Source organism: Saccopteryx bilineata, chromosome 2 (assembly GCF_036850765.1).
Source record: "Saccopteryx bilineata isolate mSacBil1 chromosome 2, mSacBil1_pri_phased_curated, whole genome shotgun sequence".
Lineage (NCBI taxonomy): Eukaryota > Metazoa > Chordata > Mammalia > Chiroptera > Emballonuridae > Saccopteryx > Saccopteryx bilineata.
Window position 1 is genome coordinate 163,561,261 of NC_089491.1, and position 15,798 is coordinate 163,577,058.

At 38.0% G+C, this 15,798-nt stretch overlaps 1 protein-coding gene across 4 annotated transcripts in view; it reads left to right on the top strand.

Annotated features, from left to right (window-relative positions):
• ATP8A2 (ATPase phospholipid transporting 8A2) overlaps positions 1 to 15,798 on the top strand; it is a 759,627-nt gene that overhangs the window by 217,149 nt on the left and 526,680 nt on the right. For all 4 annotated transcript variants that reach the window (XM_066258319.1, XM_066258318.1, XM_066258317.1 and 1 more), the window contains exons 12-16: positions 1,135 to 1,262; positions 3,220 to 3,297; positions 7,613 to 7,701; positions 10,180 to 10,224; positions 12,102 to 12,177. In XM_066258319.1, the coding sequence (XP_066114416.1) occupies positions 1,135 to 1,262; positions 3,220 to 3,297; positions 7,613 to 7,701; positions 10,180 to 10,224; positions 12,102 to 12,177 (416 nt within the window). The remainder of the gene's footprint in view (positions 1 to 1,134; positions 1,263 to 3,219; positions 3,298 to 7,612; positions 7,702 to 10,179; positions 10,225 to 12,101; positions 12,178 to 15,798) is intronic.

The window sequence follows — 15,798 nt, forward strand, 5'->3', positions numbered from 1 at the left end:
CCCCCCCTCCCCCATTCCCTTCTCCTGTAAAGCTGGTCCTGAGTGCTTTGGGTCTCATCCCTTAGGGGTCTTTTTCCATCAAGATATTCCTTCTTTTATCTTCAATAAATGGACTCAAGGCTTCTTGCCTCCCTCCCCTTCTTCACCTAGTTTACCTATTCACAATTATTTTTTTCCAGTTCTTTGGATTGTCCCAAAGGTACTCATACCATAATAAGTTGCAGACATTTCTTTTTTTTATTTTTTATTCATTTTTCTGAAGCTGGAAACAGGGAGCGACAGTCAGACAGACTCCCGCATGCGCCCGACCGGGATCCACCCGGCACACCCACCATGGGGCGACGCTCTGCCCACCAGGGGGCAATGCTCTGCCCATCCTGGGCGTCACCATGTTGTGACCAGAGTCACTCTAGCACCTGAGGCAGAGGCCACAGAGCCATCCCCAGCGCCCGGGCCATCTTTGCTCCAATGGAGCCTTGGCTGCGGGAGGGGAAGAGAGAGACAGAGAGGAAAGTGCGGCGGAGGGGTGGAGAAGCAAATAGGCGCTTCTCCTATGTGCCCTGGCCAGGAATCGAACCCGCGTCCTCTGCACGCTAGGCCAACGCTCTACCGCTGAGCCAACCGGCCAGGGCAGGTGCAGACATTTCTTATAACTATTTCAAATGCTTGTCCTTTTTTACATCCTTTTCAGTTACCTGTCTTCTCTCTGTCCTTCAAAACTCGACTAAAGTCTCTATTCTTCTGGATGGTCCTTAGTTGACCATGCCGTCCCATAATAAAACAAATCTCCTGTCCTGGTTCCTACAATGCCCTATGAACATCTCTTTAACAGATGTAACTTGATGTTTTGTCACACTGAGGGACGCACTTGCTTCTGCTTCCTTCTTGCCCCACAACCTCCTACTAGAAGCCAGCTCTTGATTGAAAAGGATTGTGTATTTATAGTCTTTGTATTCACAGTTTTGCCATGTAGCAGGTGCTCAATAAATATTTTAACTTGACTCTAAATGCATACATAAACTAATACATTCTTTTTGTGTGTGTGAGCATCTTTTAGAAACGTTTCAAAATAATATGAGAAAACTTCATGGAGATTAAGTAAAGCTATACAGGTGTTTTGGTTTTCTTCCACAGACACGAGCTCAGATAATTTTGGATATAACTTGTTGACGTTCATCATCTTGTACAACAACCTTATTCCCATCAGTCTGCTGGTGACTCTTGAGGTTGTGAAATACATTCAAGCCCTTTTTATAAACTGGGTGAGTATCACAGCAGACTTTAAAAGTTCAGCTACTGCAGAAATGTCAACCACAATTTTATAATGTTCTCTTAGAGCCTTAGTCATTTAATTGAGTGCCCAGAAAAAGAATAATGTAGTTAAATTTTTTTAAGTGAGAGGAGGGGAGATAGAGAGAGAGAGAGAGACTCTTGCATGTGTCCCAACTGGGATCCACCTGGCAACCCCGGTCTGGGGCCAAATGCTTGAATCAACAAGCTATCCTCAGTGCCCAGGGCCAATACTGAACCAATTGAGTCAATGGTTGTGAGAGGGGAAGAGAGAAAGAGGGGGGAATGAGGCAGATGGTCACTTCTCATGTGTGCTATGACTAGGGATCATCCATATGCTGGGATGGCTGTATGCGAGGTGCATGCTCTATACACTGAGCCAATTGGCCTGGGCCATAGTTAATTTATGATTTGGTCTGGAAGGTAGAGGGCCAGAGAACTGGCCAGGTATCTCTGGTAAAGTTGTCCCTGAGCCAGTGATAGCACTGACCAGTTACCTAACATCTTAGCTCTCTGTTCTATGAAATGGGTTAAGGGACAGTTGTTTCTATTCAAGGGGTTTTTGTGAGGATTAAATGAGAAAATGGAGGCAGAATGCTTAACAGATGCTTGTCTTCTGGTGAGTGGGGATGAAGTGAAACAGTTATATCTATTTATATATAAACAGATATAACTTCTGTTTATGCTTTTGAAGTTTAATGAGTGCTGAAGAAAGGCCTCTTGCGTGTGTCTGTATCAGCATTTATTATATATCAAAATTTGTGGTGATATTAAACTTGTTTTTCATTGTTAAGAGTGAAAGTGGAATCTTTAAGGAACTGTCATTGTCATTAAACACTTTAATTCAGCAGCCTGTATATGTAGACCAGGTGTTCGCATTTATATTTTTTATTATTTTCAAATATTTAAAAATTTTACTGAATTTATTGTAGTACAATTCTATAATACATCATTTATATATTGCATTGTGTGTTCACCAGCCCAAGTCAAGTCTCCTTCTGTCAGCAGATATTTTAAAAGGATAAAGGACGTCATGTACATTTTTATTTGGTATTCATAACAATCCTGTGAATTAGGTGTTAGCTGAACTCAGAAATGTGAGTTAGTTGAGGTCATGAAATGCTCGCCTTGAAACAAAATCTTCTGTATATAAATATCATGTCTTCTCCCTGTAGCACAGTGTTTCTCTTTACTAATTACTGCTGTATTTTTACCCCAAAGTATTATTTAAATTTTTAAAAAAGATTTTATTTATTCATTTTAGAGAGAAGAGGGAGAGAGAGAGAGAGAGAGAGAGAGAGAGAGAGAGAGAGAGAGGAGAAGGGGGAGGAACAGGAAGCATCAACTCCCATATGTACCTTAACTGGGCAAGCCCAGGGTTTCAAACCAGTGACCTTAGCATTCCAGGTCGACGCTTTATCCACTGTGCCACCACAGGTTGAGCTACCCCAGAATTAAAAAGCAGCACTCACAGTATCTATTTTTTTTTTTTGCGTTTTTTCCAAAGCTGGAAACGGGGAGGCAGTCAGACAGACTCCTGCATGCGTCCGACTGGGATCCACCCGGCATGCCCACCAGGGAGCGATGCTCTGCCCATCTGGGGCATCGCTCTGTTGCATCCAGAGCCATCCTAGTGCCTGAGGCAGAGGCCACAGAGCCATCCTAGTGCCCGGGCCATTTTTGCTCCAATGGAACCTCGACTGTGGGAAGGGAAGAGAGAGACAGAGAGGAAGGAGAGGGGGAGGGGTGAAGAAGCAGATGGACGCTTCTCTTGTGTGCCCTGGCCGGGAATCGAACCCAGGACTCCTGCACGCCAGGCCGACGCTCTACCACTGAGCCAACCGGACAGGGCCCACAGTATCTATTTTTAATATAGACAAAGGATTAATGGTGTATATTTTCTGAAGCTCCTCCTCTTCTCTTTCTCAGGACACAGATATGTATTATCTTGGAAATGACACTCCTGCCATGGCCAGGACATCAAACCTTAATGAAGAGCTTGGTCAGGTGAGAACCTCTTTGGGAACTTGATGGTGCATGAGGGAAGACTCGTGTTAGAAGTGTGGAGAGATTTTTGCAAAAATACTTGTGTATGAATGTGATTTTGACATCTGAAGAGCTATATAGTACTTGAAAGTATTATTAAGTATAAATGTTAATCAGTTTTGAATTGCATTTTGAGGTATAGATATGTCTTATCACTTAGGCAGTACCTGCAAAAAATCTAGTACACAAATACAGTACAATACTTTTTGGATTCTTAAAATTGTTTGTCAGGAGCAAGTGGCAGGGAAAGCAAGGATTAGGACACTCAGATGTTGTTTGTTTAACCCTACAAAACATGTGGAGGCTGACCAGATTTTGTTTCTGAAATATTCCAGGGAACCAGTGTCATTTTCACCATTCCCCCATCCCTCTCCAACCTGAATTACTTTACTGAGTTGTGCTTTGTGTTATATTTTCCTCTTACATTGAAATTACTACAATAGCCTCTTTCAAATGTGTAGCAATTAAAAATTATAATTTCAAATTTATAAAATGCCCTGGCTAGTAGGCTCAGCAGTAGAGTGTCAGCTTGGCGTGTGGAAGTCCTGGGTTCGATTCCCGGCCAGGACACACAGGAGAAGCGCCCATCTGCTTCTCCACCCTTCTCTCTCTCCTTCCTCTCTGTCTCTCTCTTCCCCTCCCGCAGTCAAGGCTCCATTGGAGCAAAGTTGGCCCCAGGTGCTGAGGACAGCTCCATGGCCTCCGCCTCAGGCGTTAGAATGGCTCTGGTTGGAACAGAGCAACGCCCCAGATAGGCAGAGCATCGCCCCCTGATGGGCATGCCAGGTGGATCCCGGTCAGGTGCATGTGGAAGTCTGTCTCTCTGCCTCTCCGCTTCTCACTTCAGAAAAATACAAAAAAAAAATTATACAACTTATTTAAACCTCCCAAATACCCTGTGAAGGCAGTGCTTTATATATCAGGCTAAGTTTGTCTCCTCTTTGAATCCTTCTCCAGTTTTCCAGGTAAAGTTGATTTATTTCTTTTCCATATCCCCCAAACAGTCTTTCCAAACATAAATACAATAATAAAATAAATAAAATAAGAGACATGACAGTGGTATTTCCCTTTTGAGATTTTGAAATCCATCTAAGGGTATGGATGTGCTGGAAACAAAGTCTTTGTTGTTGTTTTCATTTTAGAGGAGAGAGAAGGGGGAGGAGCAGGAAGCATCAACTCCTGTATGTGCCTTGACCAGGCAAGCCGAGGGTTTTAAACCGGCAACCTCAGCATTCCAGGTTGACGCTTTATCCACTGCACCACCACAGGGCAGGCCAAAGTCTTTGTTTGTTTGCACAGTGCTTAGGATATTATTGTTCTCAGGTGCCATTGAACTGGATCTGAACAACTGAAAGATTGAAAGTGCACACCCAGTATAAAATTATTCATCTTAATTAGGTATATAGGGATGTTTGTATGGGAAAGTAATTTTCTTATTTTTCAATTATACTTGACATTTAGTATTATATTATTTCTGGTGTACAAATAGCCATTAGACATCTTATAACTTACGAAGTGATCACCCTGCTAAGTCTAGTACCCATCTGACACCACACAGTTATTTCAATATATTGACTGTATTCCCTATGCTGTACTTTATACCTCCCTGTGACTATTTTTATAACTGCCAATTTGTACTTTTTAATTTCTTTACCTTTTTCACCTATCCATGTACCCGACCTCCCACCTGGTGACCATCAATTTGTTCTCTGTGTCTATGAGTTTGTTTTTGTTTTGTTTGTTCATTTATTTTATTTTTTAGAATCTAAATGGTAATGGTCTCTCTGTCTGAGTAATTTCATTTTGCATAATAACCTCTAGGTTCATTCCTGCTGTCACAAATGAAAAATTCCCATTTTTTTATGACCAGGTAATATTACATTGTATATGTGTACCATTTCTTTTTTATCCATTTGTCTATTGATAGACACTTAGGTTGCTTTCAGATCTTGGCTGTTGTAAAGAATGCTAAATGAACCCTGGGGTACATATATATTTTCAAATTAGTTTTAGATTTCTTCAGATAAATACCCAAATGGAATTGCATGGGGAAGTAGTTTTGAGTTGGATAACTTAAAATTCAATAGGCAGAATGATAGTAAATCTTAATAATTTATTACAAATTTTTTATTTTTTTAATATTTTGATTTAATCTTTTAATTTTTAAAAACAAGACCAAAATAATTCATTAGAAGGCTGATTTTCTTTAATATTAGCTTTTTAATTTTTTTAGTGAGAAGAGGGGAGGCAGAGAGACAGACTCCTGCATGCACCCCAACTGGGATCCACCTGGCAAGCTCACTAGGGGGCGATGCTCTGCCCATCTGGGGCTCTTGCTCCACATATTTTTACCACCTGATGCAGAGGCCACAGAGCCATCCTCAGCACCCAAGGCCAACTCGCTTGAACCAATTGAACCGTGGTTGTGGGAGGGGATGAGAGAGAAAGAAAAAGAGAGAAAGAGAGAGAAGGGGGAGAGGTGGTGAAGCTGATGGTTGCTTTTCCTGTATGCCCTGATGGGGAATAGAACCCGGGATATCCACACATAGGCTGACGCTCTACCACTGAGCCAGGGCAGAAAGCTTATTCTACTGAATTTTTTTATACCTCTAGACTTACTGCATATAAAACTTACATAAAAATTTATTACAGTGGCCTGACCAGGCAATGACGCAGTGGATAGAGCGTCAGACTGGGATGCAGAAGGACCCAGTTTCGAGACCCCGAGGTCGCCAGCTTGAGTGCGGGCTCATCTGGTTTGAGCAAAAGCTCACTAGCTTGGACCCAAGGACCCAAGGTCTCTGGCTCGAGCAAGGGGTTACTCAGTCTGCTGAAGGCCTGCGGTCAAGGCACATATGAGAAAGCAATCAATGAACAACTAAGGTGTCGCAACGTGCAATGAAAAACTAATGATTGATGCTTCTCATCTCTTCGTTCCTATCTGTCTGTCCCTGTCTCTGCCTCTCTCTCTGTCTCTGTAAAAAAAAATTATAGTTAAGATATTAATTACCCATAGTATACTAATTTTATATTTCTATGTAATATTTGACTTTTTAGAAGCATGAATCATTTTTCTTGAAAACAGTCTTTCTTAAAGGCTCTTTGATTGCTTTTACAAGTAATTACATTGTATAATTAAGAAAAAGTACCAAGTAAAATTCATGTTATTGATCTCTCTTTTATAAAACAGGAAGACATGAGTTTCTTCTGGGGTTCGTGGAGTACATCTAGCATCTAGCAACAGTTATGATCCCTCTTTAGAAAACCACTGAGAAACTGGGAGTTTTCCTAGACACATTCCTATTAATTACTCACCCTTTGCCAAACCATATTATAATTTCCCAGAATGTTGCACATAGAATGATGTTACATATCTTTTGGCCAGATCCTTTTTTTCATTGATGTGCAAACTGAAGCCAAGAAGGATGAGGTGACTTTTCCAGAGTGTACATGACTAGTTAGTATCCAGAGCCTGAACTACACTGTCTCCTCCTGAGTTTGTTTCCCTCTCCCCTGTCATTTTACCCACCTGGGAGGACATAATTCTCACAGCACATGTGCATTTTAGGGATTATCCATTTTGCAGACACTTATGTGAAAATGGTGGGCTTGTGGGCCTTCTCCTGACATTTCTTTATACCTTTGTGTATTGAGAGTTTAATGTATTAAGTCTCTAAAACTTTGTATCTTGGAAAGTTATATACTCAATTGCAGTTCCATCTTGTCTTCATGTAATCTCAAGAGTGAAAGTGATTGAGAGGTGTGGTGTTTGTTCTGCACTGTTTCAGGATATGCTTTTATAATCCAGATGGGAGATAGAGTCTTAAAAAGAAATGTTTTGAGGTAGCCAATGTCTGAGCCTGTAGTCTTGACATACTGGACATTAGAAGAAAATACTGTATGAGATCATGGGAATGTTTTGAAGAATGATACATGTCCTTGTAGCAGCACTTAGTGCTTATGATTATAGTTCTAAAATGGCTCCAGAACTGTTACTGAGACTCATTTGCACGTTTCCATACAATTGGACTCTAAAATTGGTTATTGAAAAGGGTTTTTAGTGGGCTAAGCATTAAAATATATTAATTTAATAATGATAATGTATAATTACAATTAATATATATAATATCTATGCAATTCTAAAATATATATTGCTTGATTGAAGGAAATTTTACCTTTTAAAATATATATAGATTTTGAAAAACAGAATATTTATTGGTGTTTGTATCTTATTACATTCTTGATGTATGTGTGTTTCTCTTATGCTTTTATTTAGGTTAAATACCTGTTTTCTGACAAAACTGGAACTCTTACATGCAATATCATGAACTTCAAGAAGTGCAGCATTGCTGGAGTAACCTATGGGTAAAAGTGTTTATCACTTACTGAAAGTTTGGTTTGTATTCTTCCAACAAATAAGTTTATTTTATCTGCTTAGTCAAATACTTTCTGTTATCTTGAAGGGATACTCATAAGCTTTTGGTGCCAAATCCAAAAATTCATTGCCAAGTCTAATGTCAAGGGGCTAACCATCTGCTTTTTTCTAGGAGTTTTATGGGCTCAGGTCTTATGTTCATGTCTTTAATCCATTATGCGTTAATTTTTGTATATGGCATAAGATAGGTGTCTAATTTTATTCTTTTAAATGTGGCTGTCAACTTTATTAACACCATTTATTGAAGAGACTGTCCTTTCCCTATTGTTTATTTTTGGCTCCTTTGTAATAAGTGAATTGACCACATATGCATGGGTGTATTTCTGGGTCTCTATTCTGTTCCACTGATATGTGTCTGTTTTTATTTTGACATCATACTGCTTTGATTACTATAGCTTTGCAATATAGTTTGAAATCAGATAGCGTGATCTCTCCAGCTTTGTTCTTCTTTCCCAACATTGGTTTGGCAATTTGATTCTTGTGGTTCCATACATATTAGGATTGTTTGTTCTATTTTTGTGAAAAATGCCATTGATATTTTAATAGGGATTGCATTGAATCTGTAGATTGCTTCAGGTAATATGGACCATTTTAGCAATATGCATTCTTTATATCCCTAAGCATGGACTCTCTTTCTATTTATTTGTGCCTTCTTCAATTTTCTTCATTAATATCTTATGGTTTTCAGTGTATAGGTATTTTACTACCTTGGTTAAATTTATTTCTAGGTATTTTACTTTTTTTGATACAATTGTAAATGTGATTTTTTCTTAGTATTTCTTTCTCATAGTTCATTATTAATGTATAGAAACACAATGGCTTTTTGTATTTGATTTTGTGTCCTGCAACTGTACTGAATTGGTTATTAGTTCTAACAGTGTTTTTGATCATGTTTTCAGGATATTAAATATTTATCATATTACCTGAAAATAGAATTTTACTTCTTTTCTGATTTAGATACCTCTTACTATTTTTCTTGCCTGTGCAATGTTTAATAAAAGTAGCAAAGTGGTCATTCTGTCTTGTTCCTGATCTTAGTGAAAAAAAGCTTTCAGTGTTTATCACTGAGTATGATGTTAGATGTGCGTTTATCATGTATGGTCTTTATCATATTGAGGTATGATCCCTCTCAGCCCACTTTGCTGAGAGTTTTTAATCATAAATGGAGTTGAATTTTGTCAAATACTTTTTCTGCATTTATTAAGATAGTCATATGATTTTTATCTTTCATTTATTATTATGGTATATCCCATCGATTAATTTGCGGATGTTGAACCATCTTGCATCCCTGGAATAAAGTTTACTTGACTATGATGTATGATCATTTTAATATATTATTGAATTTGATTTGTTGATATTTTGTTAAAGATTTTTTTTGTTAAGAATCTATGCTCACTAAGGATATTGGCCTTGATTTTCTTTTCTTATGGTGTCCTTGTCTGGTTTTGGGATCTGGATAATGCTGGCCTCATAGAATGAGTTTGGAAGTGTTCTCTCCTTTTATGCTTATGAAAGAGTTTGAGAAGGATTGGTATTCATTTTTCTTTGAATGTTTGGGAAAATTCACCAGTGAAGCTGTGTGGTCCGGAACTTTTGTTTGTTGGAAAGTTTTTTGATTATTGATTTAATTTCCTTGCTAGTTAATGGTTTAGATTGTCCATTTCTTCATGATTCAGTCTTGGTAAGTTGTTTTATCCATTTTTTCCCCTAGGTTGTCCAATTTGTTGATATACAGTTGTTCATAGTAGTCTCTTATTCTTTGTGTTTGTGTGTAATCAGTTGTAATTTCTGATTTGGATACCTCCCCTTTTTATTCTTGGTGTGTTTAATAAAAGATTTGCCCATTCTTTTTATATAAATGGCTCTTAGTTTTTTATTGATTTTTTCTATTGTATTTTTAGTCTCTTTCGTTTATTTCCTCTCTGATCTTTGTCATTCTTTCCTTCTACTCTTTGGGCTTTGTTCTTTTTCTAATTCTTTGATGAGTCAAGTTATGTTGTTTTTTTTGTTTCTTGATGCGGACTTCCCTCTTAGAATTACTTTTGCTGCATCCCATAAGTTTTGCTATGTTTCCATTTCCTTTTGTCTCAAGGTATTTTTTATTTTTTTTAATTTCTTTTTTAAACCATTGGTTATTCAGTAGTGTTATTGTTTAATCTTCACATATTTCTGATTTTTCCAGTTCTCTTCTTTTAATATCTAGTTTCTTACCATTATAGTTGAAAAAGATGCTTGATATGATTTCAATCTTCTTACATTTATTAAGACTTGTTTTATGGCCTAACATGTGGTCTATTTTGGAGAATGTTCCATGTGTGAATGCCTATCATTTGATCACAGTTTTGTGACCTCTCTCTCTTTCTCTCTCTTTCTTTCTCTCTCTCTTTTTCTTTCTCTCTTTCTGGCAGTCATTTTCCAGAACTGACAAGGGAGCCATCCTCCGATGATTTCTGGTATGTAGATTCTAGCACATTCTGACCTCTTAGTGGGGAAGGCTATGGAACAATTTTATATTGTCATGTCTCACCTAAATATTTTGTGATTTAAAGTTGCATATATTTTATTTCAAGAGAGAGCCAGAATAACATAGTGAGCCCTTGGTCCAATACTTCCCATTCACTTTCTTAGGATAGTATCTTCAAGGTTGTAGTATACATGTTATGTAGGAAGTATAAGAATGTTATTCCTTTTAAGGTAATGTTTCTTTGCATTTACATATCACGTTTTGTTTATCCGTTTATCTGTTGAGGGTATTTGGGGCATCTCCCCCTTTTGGCTAATGTGAATAATGCTGTCATGAACATGGGTGACAGTGAGTCTCTGCTTTCAGTGCTTTTGGGTATGTACATAAAAGTGGAATTGCTGGGTCATGTGCTTATTCTATGTTTAACTTTTTGAGGAACTACCAAACTGCATAGTAGATGTACCAGTTTATTTCCTGCCTATAATGCATCATTTTTGTACATCCTTGAACCACTTGTTAGTTAATAAAGTAATTTAAAAACTAATAACCATCCCAGTGGGTATAAAGGGGTATCTCATTGTGGTATTGATTTGCATTTCCCTTAAGACTACTGATGTTGTCTGCTCATGTTTTAAGATTTATGCACTAACAAAACTGATGAGTAGGGTTGTGTGTATAGGGGCAGTGTGGTTGACAACTAACTGGCTTCCCTGTGGAATGATCAACCAGGACCTACTCTTTTATTAGAGGATCCCTAGATATTAGTGTCTATGGGTCTTCCTTGTGAGCTGATCAGTCTTCTTATGAGAAGAACTCTTTTTTTTTTTTTTTTTTTTTTTTTTTTTGCCAAGGGCTATAATGTGGCTGCAGTTGTTATGGGAGCTGGTGATAGTACCTCTCAGCATATATAGGATTTCACTTAAAACTCTTGTCTTGGGAGGATACCCTACCCTACTTGCCCATGTGCCCCATGTTTCTGAGTCTAGGGCTACTCTGGTTTAACCTCTCTAAAGGATAAACCTTCCATTTCTCTTTGAGTGCAGAAGGTTCAGTTGCCTGGCTGCATGGATGAGGGGAGGGTTCTTGCAGGCTGACCCTTCCTTAGCTGCCTTTGGAGCCTGGCCTGTTTTCCACCTTCCCTTTATCTCACAGGGACCATATGCTGCCATTTCCTTAGCTTTCACAAGGTTTTGCAGGGGGTGTCAGATTGCATTAGGAGCTTCCCTTTGCAAGCTGTTGGTTTCTGTTTTCTCTGATGTACTAAACTCAGACACCTATTCAGAGTTCAGACTGACACCAGCTGTGCTGTTGTTTGTTCTTCCATTGTCTTTGTCCTAAAGAAGGGGTTTCAGGAGGGAGTAGAGATACATGAATATAATTAACACATCACATTTTCTTCAGTGGGATAGAACATAGCTATAATATCAAGTTTTCTTGTAATTCTTTGCTTCCTTATTTCTCCTATATCCAAGTCCTGTCCATAAATGGTTGCATAGATACAATGCAATAATTCCTCATATTTTTCCTTTGTTGAACAGGTATTCTTAGAAGGTTTTCCTGGTCAAAGTTATACAGAAGCCAACTAAAATGACAAAGCCAAGGATTGATCCTTGCCTCTGTTTCTTCTCCTTATAGCTATGTTGTTGTTTATAAAAACTTATAAAATATTTTACAATAATGTTAAAAATTTTCTGTTTTGAGATTTGAAATAATATGTAGTATTCCAAACCTTTAAGAATTTAATATAAATTTATATTTCTTTTAGATATGGTTCTTCTTGCAGACATATTCTCACTGACTTTGAATTATCTGAAAGGAGCACTTGAACTGAATAAATATTTTCTGTTTTTGGTTTCTTTTTTACAGCCGGATGCCTTGTCCTCCTAGTGATTCATGTGACTTTGATGATCCTAGGCTCTTGAAGAACATAGAGGATTGTCATGTAAGGCCACCGTTTTGCTTCTAGGATATTAAATAGCTTATGTGTACTTTTATTTATGTATATGGGTAGTGTCTTAAAAGTCACAATTTTGGAGCCTAGGGAAGAGATGCAGTCTCACATTGATGATGTAACATCAATTAAGATTACTTCTGGGAAGTAGTCTTAAACAAATGCTTTGTGGTTAATACTTTTTACAAGTCATTGTAAAGCTGAGTTAAATATATGTGGTAGAATTATAAAGCAGCACACCAAGGTTAAAACAAGTCTTATTGTAGAATTCTCTAACATTTCATATTTCCATTGCTTTATCAATAAAGTTTCTACAGTACTCTTTCTTCACAGTTGTGAGTCTACAAGGTCATGTATTTTGAAAAGTAATTGCAATATACTTTGACTAGGATCATTTAGGAAACAAAAGAAAGATATAATAACATGTAGCAGTTATAATATACTACTACTTTGTGTCAGACATTTGACATGGATTTCCTTTAGCACTGAAGTCACCTCAGAGAGATAATAGGAAGTTGCATAGAAGGATTGACTCAGTCCCAGGCTTCACAGAGGACGCTACTAAAGTCCATGTTCTGCATTATGGTCTTCAGTGCAATCCTTTCTTGGATTTAGAGCTTAGTGGTGTATCCAGCTTCTAGACTAGAGGTTTTTCAAGCAGAAGGATGCGTTTCAAAAGAAGCTTCGCTGGAGGAGCATAGATTTAATCAAGGATGTCAGAAATGGGTGCACTATGGGGCCTGCTTTCTGAAAGTGGACTCAGTTATTCTCAAACTGTGTTTAGGTTGAAGGCAGTAATGAATGTGGTTGACCAAATGTCTGTTCAAGTTGGGATGGTGAATGGGAAAGGAGAAAGTGAAAAGTGACAGAGGCTTAGGAAACTGTCTAGTTTCACAGGGTTTGTTTTTCTTGCATAGTTCAGTGGGCAAAATACCACGAGAGATGAGTGTAGTGTACCAAGTACTGTGGAACTGCAGTGTTGGCTTCGGAAGATTAGCTAACTATTGGATCCCTGTTTAAATGAGACTCTCATTCATTCAGCAAACAGTATAAGGGCCTAATTTATATCAAAAAACTTTCCTAGGTACTAGGTGAAGAGATGAATAAAACACTACCCAAGGCATTTCTATTACTTGGGGAATCAGACTTGTCACATCAAAGCTGTTGTGTACTTTTGCATCATAGGGCTAAGTATGATGTGACTCCTTGAAAAAATGATTTTGTGATTTTGTTTAGTGTAGACAGAGGAGTTTGATCTCTTCGGTATGTGTTACGGCTACTGTGACTGTTGAAATGTGGATAGTGTGGCCACCCATACTGAATAGTGTTTGCATAGACCTAAATGTGGGCTGGTATGGAAACCTTGTGGCCAGGAGCAAATCTTTATTTGAAGCAGAGATACTTGGGAGATCCCCTGTACCTGGTGTTGTGATCCCAATATTTGAAATCTTTAAATACTTTGCTCAGTTCATTTATGTACACTAACAAATGTTTTTCTCTGAAGCTGAACCCACATTAATGTGTCCTGGGTTTCTAGGCATTTTTGATCATTGATCATGTGCTCTTATGCCTGTCCTCTCTTGACATTTGAATGGGGACTGAGCATGGATTAGGATCTTCTAATGAGCCTTTTTTATCCTATGGTTCATGCATGCATTTTAGGAGGAGATCTCACTCTTAAAGAAGTTAGTGAATTTCTTTTTTCTTCCTTGCTTTACTCTTCATCTTTGACTCTCCTGGGCCAAATTTTCTTTTGCAGTAGGAAGGCCAGTGAGAGCAGGGGTAGTTGCAGCCCTTATGAAGAGGAAGCCCTGACCTAGGGAGGTTATCATAAGCATCAGTGAAAACATGGGGACTTTGCAGTTCATTAAATGTTTAATGAGGCCATGAATTGAGGCATTTACTTTCTATTTTTTAATAAAAGCCTACTTGTCTATATTTAACATTTTTTCTTTTTTGAGTGAGAGAGACAGACAGACAGACACACAGACACACAGATAGACAGGAAGGGAGAGAGATGAGAAGTGTCAACTCATAGTTGTATCACTTTAGTTGTTCATTGGTTGCTTCTCATACTTGCATTGATGGTGTGGGGGGAGGACACAAGCCAAGCCAGTGACCCCTTGCTCAAGCCAGCCACCTTCGGCTCAAACCAGCAAACTGGGGTTTTGAACATGGGACCTCAGCATCCCAGATCAACGCTTTACTTACTGTACCACCACCAGTCAGGCAATATTTAACATTTATAAAACGTTCCAGGACCCTTGAATCCTTCTGAGGCATTCTTCATCTTGGTTACTGCATTAGTTAAGCCCTTTGACCTTTAACATCTAGCTCCATTTAAATGATGAAGACTGTAGGCTCCAATATTTTTCTTTGGAAAGGCATGAGATTGAATTGAATGTGCCCAATGGATGTTTTTAAACATTTTTAAAATTGTATTTTTAATTACAGTTTATAGTCAGTACTATTTTATATTAGTTTCAGGTGTACAGTAGAGTCCATTAGATCACTTGGTTATTTTGACAAAATATAGTTGAGGTAAGGGAAGAAGCATTTTAAGATTTTAGCTTGTACATATATGAACAAACAAGAGAGAGCCCAAGTGAACCACTTAACTTCACACCTTAAGGAACTAGAAAAAGAAGAACAAAGACAACCCAAAACCAGCCGAAGAAAGGAGATAATAAAAATCAGAGCAGAAATAAATGAAATAGAGAACAGAAAAACTATAGAAAAAATTAATAGAACAAGGAGGTGGTTCATTGAAAAGATCAACAAAATTGACAAACCCTTGGCAAGACTTACCAAGGAAAAAAGAGAAAGAACTTATATAAACAAAATCCAAAATGAAAGAGGAGAAATCACCACGGACATTGTAGATATACAAAGAATTATTGTAGAATTCTATGAAAAACTTTATGCCACTAAATTCAACAACCTAGAAGAAATGGATAAATTCCTAGAACAATACAACCTTCCTAGACTGAGTCAAGAAGAAGCAGAAAGCCTAAACAGACCTATTAGTAGAAAAGAAATAGAAAAAACCATTAAAAACCTCCCCAAAAATAAAAGTCCAGGCCCAAATGGCTATACTAGCGAATTTTATCAAACCTTCAAAGAAGACTTGGTTCCTATTCTACTGAAAGTCTTCCAAAAAATTGAAGAAGAAGCAATACTTCCAAATACATTTTATGAGGCAAACATAACCCTTATACCAAAGCCAGGCAAGGATGGCACAAAAAAAGAAAACTACAGACCAATATCTCTAATGAATACAGATGCTAAAATACTAAACAAAATACTAGCAAATCGAATACAACAACATATTAAAAAAGTAATACATCATGATCCAAGTGGGATTCATACCAGAATCTCAAGGATGGTTCAACATACGTAAAACGGTTAACGTAATACACCATATCAACAAAACAAAGAACAAGAACCACATGATATTATCAATAGATGCAGAAAAGGCTTTCGATAAAATACAACACAATTTTATGTTTAAGACTCTCAACAAGGCCCTGGCCAGTTGGCTCAGTGGTAGAGCATCGGCCTGACGTGCGGGGGACCCGGGTTTGATTCCTGGCCAGGGCACATAGGAGAAGT